Source organism: Plutella xylostella, chromosome Z, assembly GCF_932276165.1.
Source record: "Plutella xylostella chromosome Z, ilPluXylo3.1, whole genome shotgun sequence".
Classification (NCBI taxonomy): Eukaryota; Metazoa; Arthropoda; class Insecta; order Lepidoptera; family Plutellidae; genus Plutella; species Plutella xylostella.
In genome coordinates this window covers 6,705,508-6,725,433 of record NC_064012.1, presented here as the reverse complement: position 1 = coordinate 6,725,433, position 19,926 = coordinate 6,705,508, and the positions used below count along the sequence as shown (strand labels likewise).

The window sequence follows — 19,926 nt, the reverse complement described above, 5'->3', positions numbered from 1 at the left end:
TGTGGTGAGGTCCGGGGTCGCGGGGGCTCCGCCGGGTGCTGAAGGAGGCGTAGTGCATGCTCTAATTATTTGTAATTTAAAATTTCATATTTATTTATACCACGTGTACCTTTAATTTATGTTTGTATGCTATGGGTTTTTTGGATGTATTGATTTTATGTTTGTGTCCTAATTGTATTAATTGGCTAAAAATGTTTGCGTTTTATGTTGTTCAACCCAACCACAACCCCCCAACTGCGACAGAGCCAAAATAAATAGATTTGGGTTTCTATCTTAATTTCACATGGGTGCAATAGTAGTAGTATTTATTTATTTTCTTTACTTGATTACTATAGTACTTATTGCACTTATTCTCTCAATTGTAGGTTACATTCATGATGATGTAAGAAATTAGTGTAATTCATGCCATAGCTTCCCGGGGATTCTTACAGATCTAAACGAGCATTATTAGCACAAATGATTTCAGATTAATGTTGATTCTAGTATATCTAAGTGTTGGGATGTTCCTTCACCTGGCTCGCCCCAATGGAACATTCGTGGTTATGTATTTTAAATAAGTGCCTTCTTCCAAAGCTTGGACCTATTTTCCACCACACTGCACGCTGTCGCGCTGGTCACGTTTCAGGATATGCATTTACCGGTAAAATCTATGATTTCTATAGAACTCATGCTTACACGTAATGGGATACCCTTAAGTAGACGGAACCTACCCATTCCTAAACTCTTTACTACTTATAGCGCAATTTTCATATTGTTTCTTTATTTGGCCATCTACTCGTTCAACGCTCAAGCACCTATGATGCACTGCCTACTCTATGTATACCCAGTGAGGTCACGTATGTATGTATGCTGATGCGCTGATTGCCCTTATCATAATTGTCATTTATCATTATTACTACCATCATGCGCGTGCGACGCCTTATCACAAAATAAAAATAAACAAACTTTCACTTTTCATAATACCTTTGTCGCATAGTTGCAATATGAGAAATACGTTCAGATCCTGAATCCTGACTAATACTGTGCGTCATACTTAATAATAAATAAAATAAATAAACAGGAAAGTTACTTTGTTACACAATAACACGGTGTCCAATTAAGGACGACGTCTGTATTCGGTGTGTTAAATAACACACGTAATGTTACGGGCCAAGTCGACGAAGTTCACTGGGGCAAATTCACAGTATACTGCCATTAAACTAATATAACTATAATATAATTATAGTTACGAGTTTATGAATCTGTAATTAGGGAAATATGTATGTTTATGGCAAGTTTTGATAATACTTTCTAGGCCCAAGTGCAATACTCGTCATAATCATAGCAGTAGGTTTTAGGTAGCTTCTCGTAGCAATATACGACATATCACTGGGTATATACAATTATACATACATAAAATATTCTTTAAAATAGAAGACAAATATTACGATTGGCTGCCGTATTCCAAATGGTCTGTTTTGTTGCATTGTACAGAATGTATGACAGCTACAGCTCTTCGAATTCGAGCAAGAGCATAAATAACCGTAGCTCCTCAGTGCCCGGATGGGTTACTCTAATTTTACAAAAACGAAAGAACGAGAGCTCACTCTGAAATACAGTAGTTGTTAGCAGTCTTCCAAAACATCGTTGTTCATAAGATAGAGTGGCCCGTTGCCTTAATAAGTGGTAAACATTACGATACTCTTTATAGGGGCCAAAACCTTATAAACTAAAAAACAAAACAGTACAAAAAAGCGGCCTTGTTGCTTAAAGCAATATCCACCAGACAACATGGAAGAGATAATATGAATATACTCTGTAGTCTGTAGCTGAGCAGTTACATGCACGGTGTTGAATTGTTGACTGAAGTCATTCAGCGGCCGCCATGTTTACATAATGTGTTTCAGACGCCGTCGTTAGCTGCATTAGCTAGACTTGTGACTTTTCTTTTTACAGCCTCTAAAGTTAGCACATCGGGGGTCAGTAATGTCGGCGACATACTTTGAGTTACCTATTTATCTGTGTATCTACATTTAGAGTGGGATTACTTTTGCAGGTAGCATTTCACGAACCGCGATTAAAGCATGTAATTATTGAAAAGTAAAAAGAAATATACTCACGAGCAATGAAAAAGTTCTAGTGACATTATAACGTCAATGGCACGTGGAACTTTTTCATTGTACGGGAGTGTATTTTCTGAAAAACAAACAATATTTTCTTGACCTATTAGACACCTACTAACATAGAACAACGCGGACTCGGGTGTCATACAAATTATAATATTGTATTGTATGCATGATATATTGTTATACTAACCTCTTTTTGTAATGAATAAGTTATTTACTAGCCTATCTATGTGAAGGTTATGCAGGGAATTTAGGCCGTCAGGTTTAAGAGTATATTTATTTATTTATTTATTTATTTATTTAGGAAAATCAACAGCGTTACAATGGTACAAATACAAGGTAAAAACATAACAGTAAGGCCAATTACAGATTTCCTCTAATATTACTGTACTTATATATTTATTATGTGTAGAAGTTAGTTTTATTATTAATTTTAATTTAACAAATTAGTGTAGGTACTACGTGCCTAGGTTTTACATCTTATTCTTTTAATTACTAGTTACAAACATAGGTTAGGTAAAATTAATCGCAGCTTGCTTATAGGATAGGTGGGAAAGGGGGGGGGGGGGTAAATATTATATAATATGATTTTTATAAAAATATATATATAAATAAATGCAATATAACATATAACTACTTTATCCATATATTAGGTACATAATATGCATTATAGGTAATCTATAATTTTCTGCTCACAAGAGAGTTAACTTTGTTTTTAAAGGACGGTTTGGAAAGGTCAAATAAGTCTAATTCACTGAAGTGTTTATTATATGTCCGGGTAATTCTAGTCAACACCGTGTTCTGTGCGTAGTTAGTCCGACAAAGCGGAACATGCAGCAGCGGAGTGTGGCGCGTGCGGCGCGCGGGCGCCGCCAGCCCCACCTCCCGCAGCAGCGGCGGGCAGTCCACGCGGCTGCGCAGCACGTCGTGAAGGAACATCATATCCGATACGATACGACGATTATTAAGGGTCTGCATATTGAAGTGATCACAGCTACTCTCATAGGAATCAAAATACTTCCGGGACTTGTAGTTAAGATGGTTAGTAAACTTTTTCTGGATCCTTTCTATTTGATGATCGTACGTGATATACTGGGGAGTCCAGATACAGGAGGCATATTCGAGAATGCTACGGACATAGGCGTTATATACCATTTTGATACTGTCAATATCTTTGATAGGCTTACATGCTCGTATAACAAAGCCCAGGTTTTTGTAAGCTTTGTCTGTGATTATATCTATGTGTTGATCCATTAATAGTTTACTGTCGAAGTATACACCTAAATCTCTCACCAAATCTGTTTTGTCTATAATAGTATTTTGTAGGCTATAATGAAATTTAATCGGGGCACGTTTACGAGAAAATGATATAGTTTGACATTTATCAACATTGACTTTAATCCTATTTGTTTCGTAGTATACTGACAATCGATTCAAATCGGCCTGTAAGTTATGACAGTTAGCTTCAGTTTTAATGTCCAAGAAAATCTTTGTGTCATCTGCGTACATAAGGAATTTCGAGTGTAAAAAGCATGTGTAGATATCGTACAGATAGACGTTGTAAAAGAGTGGCCCTAAATGAGATCCCTGGGGAACTCCGGAGGGGATTTGCACAAAGTCAGATTTGTAACCTCCCACGACAACGGCCTGAGATCTGTTTGAGAGGTATGACTCCACCCATCGAAGGAGATCGCCGTGTATGCCAAGGTGCTGTAACTTACGCAGCAGTATGACGTGGTCCACACGATCGAAAGCCTTTTCGAAGTCTGTGTACACCACGTCAACTTGGCTATGATCATCCATTGCTTTGTGAACGAAATTCATGAATAGAGACAGATTTGTTGTTGTTGATCGACCTTGTAAAAACCCGTGTTGCTCCGTAGGTATACTGCGGGACAGGGATGTGTAAAGACTACCATACACCAATTTTTCAAATATTTTCCCAAAAATATTCAACTTGGATATTGGCCTATAGTGGTCTACTTTGAGTTTCGATCCTTTTTTATGAATGGGGGAAATGTAAGCTTCTTTCCACTTGATTGGGAAAATACCTTCTTTTAGAGACCTATTTAAAATAATATAAAGGGGAGTCACTATTGCTGGTAGACTCCTAACAATAAAAACTGGGGGTATGCAATCACTTCCAGCACCTGTATGGATATCAAGGGACTTTAGACATTTAGTTATTTCGTCGTGAGTTAATGATAGTGAATGACATGGTGAACTGGATCCCATTTGTGGTGGGGGTAACTGAATATCCGGGTAGCTGTCAGCACCCTCAACAAACACACTATAGAAAAAGCTATTAAATGCACCACAGATATCTGGGCCTTCCGTATACTTTTTGTCTCTGAATGTTACGACTTTAGGGAACCTAGGGCTATTTCGCATATTTTTTATAAAAGACCAAAAGCATTTAGAATTTTTCTTTATATTAATTTCCATTTCACGGATATATTTATTTTTACATTCGACTTCGGTTTTACGTTGTCTCTTTCGGAGCAGAGCAAATTCGTTGTAGTCTAATCTATTTTTAAAACGTTTCCAGCGAGCATGGGCTTTGGATTTCTCTTTTATTATTCTTAATAAAGCACTGGTGTACCAAACAGGATAGGTATTAGGTTTGTAAGTGGACACTTTCGGCACGAATTCGTCAATACACTTATAAAGGTGATCGTACAGTATTTGAACGTCTTTATCTACCGATTCAGTGCTCAGTATTTCCCTCCAAGGTATATCATTAAGATATTTTATAATAGAACTATAATCTCCTTTAAAGAATTTATGTTTGGTGATTACATTTGATTGAAGAGGAGTAGAAGAAATGTCAGTGGCTTCTAGTAATAAGGATGGATGAAAAACGTCTTCCATTATAAGAGGGTTGTCGGAAGATGTATGTAGTTCTAAAGGAAAATTGCTGAAAACCAGGTCTAATGTGTTATCAGAAGAGTTACGGATGTTGCTATGCTGAGATAGCCCCAAGATACCCAAAGTGTTAGTTAAGCTAATTGCGGCCTTTTGTACTTCAACCGGTCCACGTTTTAGAAAAGTAGGTATTTCGCCACTCCAGGTGATACAAGGTAAGTTAAAATCGCCCAGTAAAAGAAAGTAGTCATTGTCATACTTAGTAGTAATTTCAGTTGCTAGGTTCAAAATAATTTCTATATCTCTCGGTTGCGTTTTCGTATCGCCTGGTATGTAGGTACAAGCTATGTGAAGGTTTGAGTTAGAGGTGCAGTTTAAGTTATTTGATGGAATTGTTACCCATAAGGCTTCAGCTGGGTCGCACGCACCACCCAGATACGCTCCCAGGCCCTGCTTCACGCAAATCATTACGCCGCCGCCAGAGCGCTTTTGTGTCTCAGTAAGATTTCTATCTAAACGAAAAACGTCGTATCGGCCATCACAGAGTTCTGCATCAAAAATACCGTTATGTAGCCATGTTTCGGTTAGCGCAATTATATCAAAATTATTACATAAAATGGAAGAATGCAGTTGATGACATTTCGTCCGCAGTCCCCGAACGTTTTGATAGTATATCGTTAAACTAGATGGGATATATTCAAATCCATACGTAGGTATTTATAAGTAAAAATCAGTCGGTAGTATTCTAGTGGTATTATATTATTTGTATTCAAACAACGAGGACGGTGGACCGTGCGATAAGAACTTGTACGCCGTAAACAGTCTGCCAAAATGGTTAGCTTGTTAGACGGTTGTTTAATGCAATGAGGGTTTAATGACTCGAGACATAAGGTTACATTTATAATAAAGCTTAGGTATAGATTTGTATTGTAGGTAAAATTTAACGAGGTGTTGTGTAATAAGTCCCAGTAAAAGTAAAGTATTAATGTATGCTTTAGTTTTAATTCAACCGTGAGTGATAGTAAAATAGGTATTTGATATAGATTAACATATATTATTATAGATAAGAGCGTAGCGACATATTTGGGTTGCGATTGACAGTCAGTGATGTTATTATAATTTGGTGTATAAAGGTGCATTATATATTTATGTTTCGTATTCGTATAAGATTGTGGGCAGATGCAGTGTATAATTAATAAGCACATATGTATATATAATATAGGTAGGTAAATTTTGGATAATTGAGGTGGGGAGAGTATTTGTCGGGACCCTAGTTTTAACAGTAGTAGGTTAGTGATAAAGTAGGTATACATTATTATATTTAAGTTGAACGCAGCAGTTTGAGATCTTCCTCCGAGTGTATTTGTATGTGGGGTGATTTTTCGTTTTTGCGTATGTATATTCGACAATTTCTGACCCACACAAATTGAATTTGGTTTTTTGCCGCATAATCCTTGCATGTTTTAAGTAGGTTTTTATAAAATGGCGTCAGATGTTCATTTATGTATAGCGGCCTTCGCTCGCCCGGCAGGCAGACGTCTGCAGTTGTGATGCCACGTTTACTCTTTACGCCTGCGATGATGTTGTCTTTAATTAGTCGATTTTTGAGTTTAGCGACGACGACGCGGGGGCGGCCGGGGACGGGGCGCTGCGGCTGCACGCGGTTCACGTGCTCGATGTCGGACACGGTGAGAGGTACGTTGGCGTATTTGGCCACATTGATGAGAATGTTTTCGAGGTTCTCAGTTTTATGTTCCGGTAGTCCTGATATCTCCAGGTTAAACATTCTGTCCCGCTGCTGGTTTTTCTCAAGCTCGAGCTGCATACCTTTAAGTTTTTGCTGCAATTCGGATACTTCAAGCTGTATGTGTTGTTCATGTTTGATGTGGCTCTCGGCAGAGTCTACCCGCTTGTGTAGTTTATCAACCCGATCCGAAGTGAATTCAAGCGAGTTTTGCATGTCCGATAAGACGCTGGAGGTTTCGCATTGTTTGGCATCCATTGCTGCTAACTTGTTCTTGATTTCGGCATTCTCAGATCGAAGTAGGTTTAATTCATTTTTTATATCGGATGTAGTGGCAGACAAGTTTTTAAGCTCAACTTTAATTACCTCGTTTATACTTTTGTTCATAGCTTCCATTGATACACTCATAGACTCCATAAAGGTTTTGAGAGTACCTGCCATTTCGCTATCGGGTTCCGGCTGCTTCCGCTTCCTTGTTTTTATGACTTTCCCATCGTCCTGGAGTTGCGATATGTCCGGGACTGATGAGGATTTTGGGGCTTCAGCCAGCGATGAGTGAGACGATGATGGAGATCGGAGCATCGTTGTATAGTATAGCAGATCCAGGAATAAAACACTGACTTTCACTGACACACCTTTGATTTATTTAGCGTCTGCTCTGCTTGTCGGCTGAACCAAAAGTGATGCGAGATATGGCGCCACTCCCAGAGGTTAACTCCGGAACTCTACGTTCCACTTTACCGACACGTGCTATCGTCGAGTTTTCCCAGTGGCGCCATCTATCGCATCATGCTCTACAACTACAGTCAAACTAAGGTTTAATTTAAATATGAAACGGAAGTTACAAATCACAATACACAATGAATTAAAATAAGTAAAATAATGATCTTAATCTCTCTTATTAATAAATTAACATAACATTTTTAACAGATATCTTACACTCGTCCATCCTGACGCGTGTAATGTCCTCATACACGTAAATTCTAATTTATTATCTTACACTCGGAATTACATTTATTATCTTATACCATTAATTATAATTAGTTTAGGAGAAAATATCTAAATACATCATCAACACTTATTCTAATCAATATTACATATTATGCAATTGCAGTATCCGCTCTCTACAAAACTATTTACAAGCAGTAACTGCAGGTTTTCCTAGCAGTATCCGCTACACAAATCAGTCTGCAGTGACCGCAGGGTGTGTGGCTGCAGTGACCGCAGCACTTCCTTGCAGTGGCTGCAGTGTCCGCAGCGTTTGACCGCAGAGGCCGCAGTCTGCACCTCTCATGCCCGCAGTGTCCGCAGGAATTAGCCGCAGTGTCCGCAGCAATGGTCCGCAGTATCCGCAGTAATAGGCCGCAGTATCCGCAGCAACTGAAATCAATTTGTGTGCCAGTAAGATCTATCTAAATAAAACACTTAATTGGGAAGTAATCATACTTATTTACTGATACATAATAATCATAAAATATACATTCTTATAGGTAATACATATAAATCTTAAAAGCTAACTGTTAATCTATGGTTATCTTGGGAAGTAATCATACTTATTTTCTGATACATAGTAATCATGAAATATAAATTCATATAGGTAATACATATAAATCTTAAAAGCTAACTGTTAATCTATTATTATCTTATTGTAGGTATTATTCTTCATTCTTAAACTGACACAACAAAACATAACATTCTTATTTCTCTAAATCTAAAGCAGCTATGTGGATCCACGGTTTCATTCGATCCGCTGCAACTGTAGCTTTATAACCCTTACGAGACTTACTTTTGAATCCCTTTATGTTACTTATGCGATATCTGTCGCTGCCTAGCACTCTATCTACCTTAAAAGGGCCTATATATTTTTCAATTAACTTTTTACTTTTCCCATCATTTACATGGCTAATTTTTGTAATTTTTACTAAATCGCCTTCCTTATAAATGATCGCAGGCTTACGTCCTCTATCATAATTTTCTTTTTGTTTCTTTTGCTGTTTTTCTATGCTTGCATTAGCTTCCTGTCTAATTTGTCCTATTTCAATGTTAGCACGAGTTACTTGTAAGATGTGATCAAATTGCCCGCTCATTTCACAGTTCATATCTATCCCAAATAATACTTCCGCGGGGGTCTTCCGAATGGTTTTATTGACTGTGTTGTTTATCCCCCATTGTACTACGCCAACAAAGTCATCCCAAGCGTTATCATCCACGTTATGAGTTTGGGTGCCTAATGATTTTAGTATCGTGCGATTATATCTTTCGACTTGCCCGTTCGCCCGTGGGCAAGCTACAGCATTGTATATTAATTTTATCTTTTTTTCATTGCAATACTCTTGAAAGAGATGTGATGTAAAGCAACTTCCCCTATCACAAATTATACGGTTTGGTATGCGGAATGTATAAATTAAATCATTTAAGACCTTAATGACATTTTTAGTCTTTGTATCTCTTACCGGTCGCACAAAAACATATTTTGTGAATGAATCCACGATCACAAATAAATACGCGTTACCATTTTTACTGCGTACGAAAGGGCCGAGATGGTCTATATGTAGCGTATGGAAAGGAGTTGGAACCTTTTCAATGGGATTTAACAGCCCTTCTTTTGAATTTCCAGCTTCTTTGTAATACGCACAATTCAAACAAGCTTTAACATATTTGAAAATGAACCGTCGCATCTTTGGGAACCAATAAGTTTTCTTAATTCGTTCGTAAGTCTTTTCAAACGCAAAATGCCCGATATCGTCATGATTAAGCTTACATATCTGCCATCTTGCCCCTTTAGGCACTACCCACCTAAGTTCTTTACGATTTTCGTCGACGTATTTAAATAGTTGATTGTTTTTAATCACATATTCACGTTTAATGGATTTCACTTCGGTTAAACTGTCATTATCCGTCAAAATTTTTCTAATACGATTCAACTCGTGGTCCCCTAGTTGCAGCGTTAATAACCAATTGTCTACCTCTATTTGCATAACATTTGGCAAAAAGTCATTGTGAAGTGAGATCTCTTTTTCAGTAGTTGAATCTGTTAAATTTCTGCTAAGGGCATCCACATGCGACATTTTAGTGCCCGGCCTATACTCTATTTCGTATTGAAACTCTTGGAGCTGAAGCCACCATCTCGCAATTCGTGGAATCAAATCTCGTTTCGTTAACGTAGTGCGTAGAGCTCGGCAGTCTGTGATCACCTTAAATGGTGTCCCTAATAGGTAAACTCTAAACTTTTTGAGGGAGTCCACTACAGCAAGGGTTTCTAGCTCGTATGCGTGAAAATGTTTTTCCTCTGGAGAGGTTTGACGACTGTAATATGCTACAACCCTCATTTGGTCCGTATCATTGGCCTTTTGCAACAGTATGCCAGCTAACCCATGCTTGCTGGCATCTGTATGAACCTCTGTGTATTTCGCGTTTGGATCATAAATTGACAATATTGGCCTAGAGCTTAATTTTTCCTTAAGGGATTCAAACGCGTGTTTTTGGTCATCTTGCCATCTGAAGGGCACATCTTTTTTAAGTAAATAAGACAAGGGCTGAGCTATACTCGCGAAATTATAGATAAATTTCCTGAAATAGCTAACTAAGCCGTAGAACTGACGAACTTGATGTTGGTTTTGTGGCTCAGGGAATTGTTGTACGCTTTCGATCTTTTTTGTTCCCGGGCGGACTCCGGCAACAGAAATTTCGTAGCCTAAGTAGTCCAAATTTTCTGATAAGAATAGACATTTTTCTAAATTGAGTGTTAGATTGGCTTTTGAAAAAATATCTAATATTTTTCTCAGCTTATCTAATCCTTCGTCAACTGTGGCTGACGGAATTAGCACGTCATCCATATACGTCAATGCGTCAGTGAAACGAGCTGCCCCTAGCACTTTATTAATTAATCGTTGAAAAACCGCTGGGGCGTTTGCTAATCCGAACGGCATACGCTTAAATTCGTATTGTCCGTCCGGAGTCACAAACGCAGTTAAGTGTTGAGACTCTAAAGCTACTGGCACTTGATAGTAGCCACTTGCAAGGTCAAGCGCACTAAAATATTTTTGACCCGCTAACCTGCTAATCTGTTCGTCGATGATCGGCATCGGGTAACGTTCCTTAACGGTTTTGTTATTTAACGATCGGTAATCGATGCACAACCGATATTTACCATTTTTTTTCTTTACCAAAAGAACTGGGCTGGCATAGTCCGAGGTAGATTCCTGTATAATTTTTGTATCTAATAATTCATTTACCATATCGCGTACCACCTGTCTTTCAACATTTGGTAGCCGATACGGTCTATAAACTACAGGTTTATTGTCATTCAATTCAATTTTGATTTCAGTATCTTTCGAACAACCCAATTCTCTTAGATTCATTGCAAAACATGTCCTATAATCGTTAAGCAAAGTTACCAACCGTCCTTTGTCTTCGATAGCAATGTCGCTACCTATTTTAATCTGCTCTATGGGTAAATTTGAGGTATCACAACATAGTTCCCTTTCAATTCGATAACAACTCGGTATTTCCGTAAACGGTTGACCACGTGCAACAGTAGTGCCGTTTTGCAAATTTGCTACACTACCACATCTAAATCCGATAACATTCCCTCTTCCATTCGCGTCAAATGAATAAATACCGCCCTTAATCACTACTTCTGAACCATCTTGTCCAATTACGTTAGTTTCTACAATTAAATCTCCGGTGTAACATGGTTCAGTACTAACTTCTATCAAACATTGATTTAATACGTTGATGTCCTTGGTAGAGCAAAGAGAGACGCGTTTCGTTACATTCGATTCCGTAAAAGTTGGCAGTTCAGTATGTAAGCTGTGAAACTTTAGGGCCTGACTATCCTTTACGATGAGAACATGATTTTGATCAGTGAAGTCTTGTCCGATTAATATGGGTACATTTAAGTAACTATCATCCACAACAACGGCATCAACTTGACCCACAACATCATCAATAGAAATTTTAATATTTATTTGCCCTAACGTTGGTATAATCATATTACCAAATGATTTTATCGACTTAATGTTGCTATGATTTATGTTTTTGTTCAAATGTTCTAGTTTACTAGCTTGAATTATCGTAACCTCACTCCCAAGGTCGACAAATGCCTGGAATTCCCTGTCATCAATGAGCACCGATTTATAATACTTGTTATTATTAGTTTTACCAGTTATTGCCATAGTACTTTTGGTATTTTCCTGAATGCGCGGTTGGCTTCGACAATTTTCAGCGTTGTGACCGATTTTATTGCATTTTGTGCATTTGATTATTGGTTTTTTGCAATTGTAATGAACATGGCCTCTTTCGTGACAATTAAAGCATAATTGAGATGTTTTATTGTTTGAATTGTTATTATCGGTTTTATTTCGCGAGTCCGTTTGTTTATAAGAAGTGTAAAACTCTTTACTGCTAGTTAAGAACTCGAGCAATTCTTCCGGTTCTTTACATCTTAAAGATTGTGCTGTAGTACGAAGAGTCCTATCTGTTAATCCGTATACAATGCAATCAACAGCATGTCTCCCAGTGATTTGGCACTGGTTAAGTAAGGACATCTTCTCATAATAATAATTCTCTACAGATTCACCTATTCTATATTTACGTTTTGTCATGTCATCTAGTAACCTTCCGTAATTTTGCTCCCATGGAAAAGCTGACAGCAATTTATCTTGCCACTCCTTCCACGTGAACACCATTGTCGGTAGGCTATCGTACCAAGTCCTCGCATTGCCGGCTAACTTTTGTAAAGCAAAATGAATTACTTGTTTATCATCCCATCCATACAAATATGCGCATTGATTTACTTTATTTAACCATAGGTCAATGCGATGGCTCGGTAATGACGGATCAAAGCTTGGCACGACATTAGTATGATAGCTGGGTTGCTTGGAAGAAGCTATAGAATTCATTATTGCACTTAAATCATTAATAGTTAATGGTGGCTGCTCTGACCTGACTTGCTCTTTGAAGCGGGGGCGTTTCGAGTGGCTGCGCGATCTTCTACTCCTGGTGCTTCTCTCCCGACTGCGTGACGGCCGATGTGGATGGCACCTGGAGTCGTGCCGGTTGCTTCCTCGACGTTCGCTGGTTTGATCATTGTGATCAGCACCATGAGAAAGGCGCGATCGACTGCGATAGCGATCTACGTGGTGGCCCACATGATCGCAGCTTCGTCGCTGCCGGTGGCTGGTGCCCGGATGCTCCTCTTCACGTCTTCCTCTGGGTCTGCTTGGAGGACTGCGCGATCTGCCGTTACACCTTCCGCGTCCACCCTCTCTAGGGGGCGTAGCTAATTGGCGGATGGTACGGCTACGAGCGCGACTGCTTCGTCCTTCCATCTCCGTAACCTCGGACAAAGAAAAAGGAATGTGTATCAGCTATCTCACAATTAATATTAGCGGTTTTTAGAAAATGTAAAATATCTCGAAAACTATGCGTCCTAGCGCAAAAATAACCAAATTTTGCACCCCCTTTGTAACCCCCGACACAATATTTGCTATCTACTGGTATTTTTTTTTTTTGACTACCCTCTTTTATTTTCATTTCTCATTTTCTATGATTTCAGGCTTAATTACATTAGATATTTGATTATGATATGTCATGCACATATAAAACACTCTTTACAGTGAAGGAATGCCCCCACAAAATACCAAATAATAAGAAAGATGTCCAAAGTTTAGAAGAATTATCGGGGAGTGCCTTGATCAAATTCTGAACAATTAGAAACACGCAGGATGATACCGGCACTAGCAGGGAATGCCCTGATCAAATGCTGGTATCAACCGAATGACCGATTCAGGGCGTAGAAATACAAAGGTAAAAAAAATAAAATTCACCCAGCAAAATAACAAGCAAAAAATAAAATGGATAATTGTTTTTTGTACATACCTTTGCTATCCCGCTTCTGAAGTATAGCAGATCCAGGAATAAAACACTGACTTTCACTGACACACCTTTGATTTATTTAGCGTCTGCTCTGCTTGTCGGCTGAACCAAAAGTGATGCGAGATATGGCGCCACTCCCAGAGGTTAACTCCGGAACTCTACGTTCCACTTTACCGACACGTGCTATCGTCGAGTTTTCCCAGTGGCGCCATCTATCGCATCATGCTCTACAACTACAGTCAAACTAAGGTTTAATTTAAATATGAAACGGAAGTTACAAATCACAATACACAATGAATTAAAATAAGTAAAATAATGATCTTAATCTCTCTTATTAATAAATTAACATAACATTTTTAACAGATATCTTACAATAGCGAGCAAGTTATGTGAGTCGCTAGTCGCGGATCGTGAGGTTCAGGTCACAGTAGGCCGACAGGGACGCACGATCACTCCGTCTTCTACACACGCGTACCCGGGTTTGTAGTTACGCACTTGTTAAATAGATCTTTAAGATAACTAGCAATAGATTATTTTTTGCTTGTGTTGTGAATTTAACGTAATTATATTTTTAATTTGAGATTTATGAGACTCGTGATACACGTCTAACTTCTACGACAGTCGCGCGGGGGGGTGATATGATATATGCTCTTAAAGGTTCAATGGTGGGAGTCCGGTGCTGGGACTAACACCCCTATTATAATACTAGCCTTTGTTTTGTATACTTACATAGAAGTAATTAGTTGTTTATATTTAACAACTGCCCGGTTATGTTACAGGTCTTACCGAGCCAAGTCTGAACCACAAAACCGTATTTCCTTGTACCGTCTCTCATTCTTCATGTTTAGTTTTGTTTAATTGCATCTGTTAATAGCTTTCACGTTTACGCGTGGGGTTTGAACCTCGACTTGGACCGAACCACTCGCGGACGCGGAACTCAGAATAAGGAAGCGACCGTAACGGGCCTTTTCATGACTGAGTTGAGCGGTTTAGGCAAAAAGATGTGAACTTTAACAAAAATGACATAATAGAACATTATTGGTCTATAGTACGTCTATCGGTATTAATTGAGTGATTCTCGGGTGCGAGAAAAACCAGACCGTACCTTAGGGATACGATGTGAAATAACTGACATAATATATTATGTCGATTGTACGGCACCCGACCGAGGACTTTGTCACCCGACTCACAGCTAATGTTTTCACCACCACAGCCACGGTGACAATGTGTTTGTGAATGAAATGAAATGCTAACAAGAAGCTAAACAAATCTTTTTTTTACTGCAGAATTAATTAGACATACCTAGGCGTGCGAGTTTAAAATGCCGTAACAAACAAAACAGTTATAACTTTCAATGAAAATTGGTAGGTTTAAATATAGGTCCACGTTGGTATTCGAATTTCGACTTGTTATGAGATAACCCTCGTGAGATGTTAATTTTAGATAACATTAAAAACCGCGGATACGATAGATAACATTCCCCATGACCCTTCGGCTTGGTAGGAAGATCGGATATCTTCAGTAGGCTCCAACCGCGCTATGGCTGGTTATGTAAGTGCGTACTTGCTACGGCACATACCCGACGGAACGTGGGCTATTACGAGTGGATATACGTACAGTTAACCGGATCGAGTTTGTGGGAAGTTTCCTATAGTATCTACTCATAGTTTATACCTTCTATCATTTGCTTGATAGGTACGTACTTATAAACTGCTACTGCCTGTATGTATTGCATCTGTAAAATAATGTAATAGATATCTGCCACGATTGTTGTGTTATAAAAGTTACTAAGTATTTTGACTTTCAGCTTCATCCCTAAAACATCCGCGACACTGCTACTTTCTTCCTTATAAGTATAAATTATTATATTAATTCTGATAGGTACTTCGGTACCAAAATTTTGTAATAATTACACCTACCTACTATATACCTAAGTATCTATCATTAAATCTGATTAATTACTATAACCAATAAATTACCTCTTTTTTTCAGATGGCTGGACGAAAACAGAAAGGCATTACTAAATCAACAAATATAACTATAGTCAGTTAAAAATAACTATTATTATCGATGTAACTTTATTATCTACGTAACAAACCGGCGAAGGGCAAAGGTGCATCAATTTTAAAGCAATGCGTGGAGCGAACAGGAACTCGCCTCGATGGCATTTCCCACCCGGTCTAGACATCCTAGAACTTTCACTACAGGCTGAGAGCTTAAGGCAGGTACCCATGTCTAGTGGTATACCTAGGTACTACCTCTGACTTTGTATTTGTATAGCACCCCGTTTTCTGTACTTGCTCTCAATTCGAATATGATATTTTAACAGCTGGAGCCCAAACACAACTATGGTAATACCTATTCCTTTGTATTACCTAGGTATTTTATTAACAATATAATTTATGGTGCTGATTTATTTATAATAATTGACGTTTCATTAATTAACCGATCACTTGCACAAAATATTTCAGCACATATCGATTGATTTTCATAGACTAAATATGCCTGTTGGTACGATAATCATTATGCAGGCCTTTTCCCCTAATGGATAAGGTCCAGGCTCAAACAAAATTGATCATGGTATTTCTAGACTGTCTCTATGTCGGTTTATCGGTCTAGAGGGCGTCCCATGCCACAGTTTTCATTCATTGCGTCTCACGCAGCTGGTAGATTACTATTAGGTAATTAATTATTATGTTTAACTCTTTTAACTAATATTCTATTAACTAACCCGATATTCTATTACTAAGTGCCTACATCACCGTCAACTTATTGTGTAAGTAATTAGTTCAAGTTATACTTATTCCGGTTTTATTAATAGAGAGTTGTGGTCCGGTGAACTCTCCTCCTTAGGCTATAATTACTCGTACCGGGGGGTCCACTCCGAATTTGCGAATGCAAATTTAAACAAACACTGAAGAGTGGCCGTGTCATGAATGTATTTTCGGTTTACAAACAAGAAATGAGGTAGGTATATTGTGGTAGGAAGGATACACTTAAATATAGTAGCTTAGTTCTCTTCGAAACGGTTTGCAACCTCTCACTGTGAGTTATGTAGTTAGGCACTTACAACAAAAATGACTTGTGACCTTTTAATTCAGGAGTTACCCTCGTGAAACAGTACGCCATTACTTACTACTGTAGAGTAAGATGCGATAAAATCTGTGTTGCCTCTTCATCACACAAATCCTCGCACTATTAATATTATAATTATAATTAGTCGGAGTAATCCCTCTAAGCCGTGCGAGCTAAAGAAATTAGACTTATGTAATATTCTTTGGATGAAAATAGAAGGAGATAGCCAAAAACAATTGTTATTAAATAATTATGTAGATTCTAAAAACTTGTTTTACTGTCTAAACTTAGACAAGAAAGTGCCCAAAGCTAGGCATTTATGTTAGTAGTTTTATGAGGAAGTTGCATAATGAGGTAGGTTATTTGTATGTCTGCATTATTGTGGTCTATAAAGTAATCTCTTATTTAGTATTCTGCTAGTGACCGCATTCATCACAGTATTTGTGCTTAAAACTCAACCAAATAAAACAAACATATTTGATCCCTCCTACTAATCTGTCGTCCAATGAGAACGGTTTTGCATGATACAAATTACTACGTTATTGGATGATAGAACAAAACTGTTCATGTATATAGAAGGGCTAGTCAGCAGAAGATAAATACTTTCGCTGTACATTTGCACTCACTTGATAGGTCGCGAGCCTTATCGATATTTTGTAATGAGTACAATGCACTTAGGGTACATAATCTAGATGTGCAGGTCTCCTCACGACGTTGTTCTTCACCGTAAGAGCCCGATATAATTTTATTAAATAGTACCTAACCTAACCAACTTAGAAGTTACGAACAATTAAAAAAAGTCCATTAAGTACTTAAAATGAGATAAATTATTTTGACTGAGCCGATTTTAATAAAATACACAAACTAAAAATTCTGTTTTAAATCGTTTCAGCTACTCGGAAACATACAGCTTTAACACCACTAGAGTTAAATAATATATCTTGTCACGGACGATAAAAGTGTATTTAGGTGAGTTTACTAACACTAATAGCTACTAGAGCGAACAGTTTCAATTACTTATATGTATTCAGATTAAATTTCCAGAGCAAATATATAAGTCAGCAATAATCATACCTATTTAGGTACTAATAAGTAGAGATGCCACGAATATTCGGCAACTATTCGGTATTCGGCCTATTCGGCCAGTTTTTTCAGTATTCGGTATTCGGCCGAATAGTAAGTAGTATTCGGCCGAATACCGAATACTTAAAAAAGTAGCAAATATCTTACAAAAAGGAATAAAAAAATCAATTTAATCGAAACATTTAACTATCAAACAATAATTAATTGCGAAAACCTGAATACAACATCGCGCTTATGACAGTTGCGCTTTTCTTCATAAAATATACAATACCTGCTACTGAGACACAGGTATTTTTTAACAAAATATATAAGGTTTGGCTACTGATTCGAGTTGGTACAACTGGTGGTCAACCTGTTATACGGATCTGCCGTAAGATTAAGAAGAACACTTTTTAAATAAAACTTTAACTTATTGAATTATACTGGATCACCTGCCGAATATTCGGTGGCCGAATATTCGGTATTCGGCTGAGAGCGCCGGCCGAATATTCGGTATTCGGTATTCGGCCAAATCACTATTCGTGGCAACACTACTAATAAGTAAGTACTCGTCCACACCAAGACATTAATTAAATGTGGTAAAAGGCCAAATAATCTAAATGGCCCTATTTTAATTTGAAATAGGAACACAATAATAAAAAAAAACTTTAATAATTTGGAACTTCTCCATTGCTCGCGAGTCGCGAGTGATCAAGCAGCTATGAAACTATGCAATGTAACTTATTACCGTAGTTTAATAAGTTTGAAGAAAATTTGATACAGACGGCCTTGCCTGGGGAAAACTATCAAAGGTAGGTAGGTATGTCGAGGGCAAACCAATTTTCGCAAGTAAGTAGGTCACTTATATACTAGACTGATAAATAATTCTATGTGCGTCAAAAGTCATACCATTACCTAATGAAGAAGAAGAAGGGCCAAATTGTAAGTGGGCATCCGTAACCGGCCGGCGTTTCATGTAAGTACCTATGTAGGTAGTATGTGTGACACTATGAATGTGATATGTCCTGCCCCATGCTGGACAGAGCAGCAGCAGTTGCATAACTGCGACATTAATATTTAACAACAGTAGCAAAATATGTAAATAGGTCAAAAGCCTTGAATTAGGTCTTACATGTACTCGTATAATACGGGAGTACTTAGATAGGTTGTACTAAATTAAGCACCCTACACTTTTTGTATGCAGTCAACTCCATCTAGTACTGGCGGTTTCACCCAAACCGCATTGAATGAATCCGGCTGAGGTTGTAAAAGTTAAGGTTTTTTTAAATATTAACTGCAATGCATAAATGCATTATATTCTACTTTGAATAAATGTATGAATCTTGATTAACCGAGTTAATTCATCATTTATTAAACAGGTAGTACAATAAATATCTAACGTAGTAACAAACAAATGCATGGTGTGAGTATTATAGTACATAATATAATGGTGTAAGTGACAGGTCAGTAACAACGTAGGTACTTACATAGGTACATAATACGCAATCAAGATTACGTGTCCAGAATCTTAAGCCGGACCAAAAACAAAAACAGATGCCCTACTCCCATTCGATGACAAGTTTAGTGATACGACAAGTTCTACAGTTTCCCCGAGTACATGTTTACCGTACAGAAGAACATTGAAGTTTAGGATTCAGGATTATTCCAGATTATAAATGAAAACAAATTGGTGTAATAATCAAAATTTACATAATCAAAATTTACCTTATCTATCGACGATAAATTTAACGAGAAAGGGGGAAAATAATCATTTTATCTCAGTCCTACATACTTGTAGAGTATATTTTATTTCTTTATTTTATTTAATTCTTTATTGCACAAATATAAAATAAATGTACAAAAGGTGGGCTTAATGCTAAGAGCATTTTCTACCAACCAACCAGTATACTATATATTAAGATAGAGGTACCTATGCATTTTAGTTAATCACATTGGAAGGTACGGTAAATAACAGTCGCATGTTTGCAGTAGACCCTCAATCATGAACATCGAAATGAGGCCTTCCGTATCATTCTTGGCCGTAATTTAATAAAGGGTAAAGTTATTTTGACGTTGTTATTTAATCTTATCTCTTGCGACCGTGTCAATAACTATACTAAAAAGAAATTGCGATTTTCAATAAATACTCAATACTTTTGGCCTGTTTCATAATGTTTGGATAGTGACTACCTGTGG

General features: G+C 37.7%; 1 protein-coding gene across 1 annotated transcript; it reads right to left on the bottom strand.

Moving 5' to 3' along the window:
- Positions 1-7,842: 7,842 nt before the first annotated feature.
- Positions 7,843-13,963, bottom strand: LOC105383041 (transposon Tf2-1 polyprotein). The gene is made up of 2 exons (XM_048632620.1): positions 13,597-13,963; positions 7,843-13,055 (listed from the first exon to the last, which is right to left on the bottom strand). Exon 2 carries the CDS (start codon positions 13,044-13,046, stop codon positions 8,412-8,414), a length of 4,635 nt encoding a protein of 1,544 aa, XP_048488577.1. The 5' UTR covers positions 13,047-13,055; positions 13,597-13,963; the 3' UTR covers positions 7,843-8,411.
- Positions 13,964-19,926: the final 5,963 nt, after the last annotated feature.

Excerpts from the sequence above, each read along its gene's own strand:
- LOC105383041 (XM_048632620.1), bottom strand. The coding sequence starts at position 13,046 with ATGGAAGGACGAAGCAGTCGCGCTCGTAGCCGTACCATCCGCCAATTA.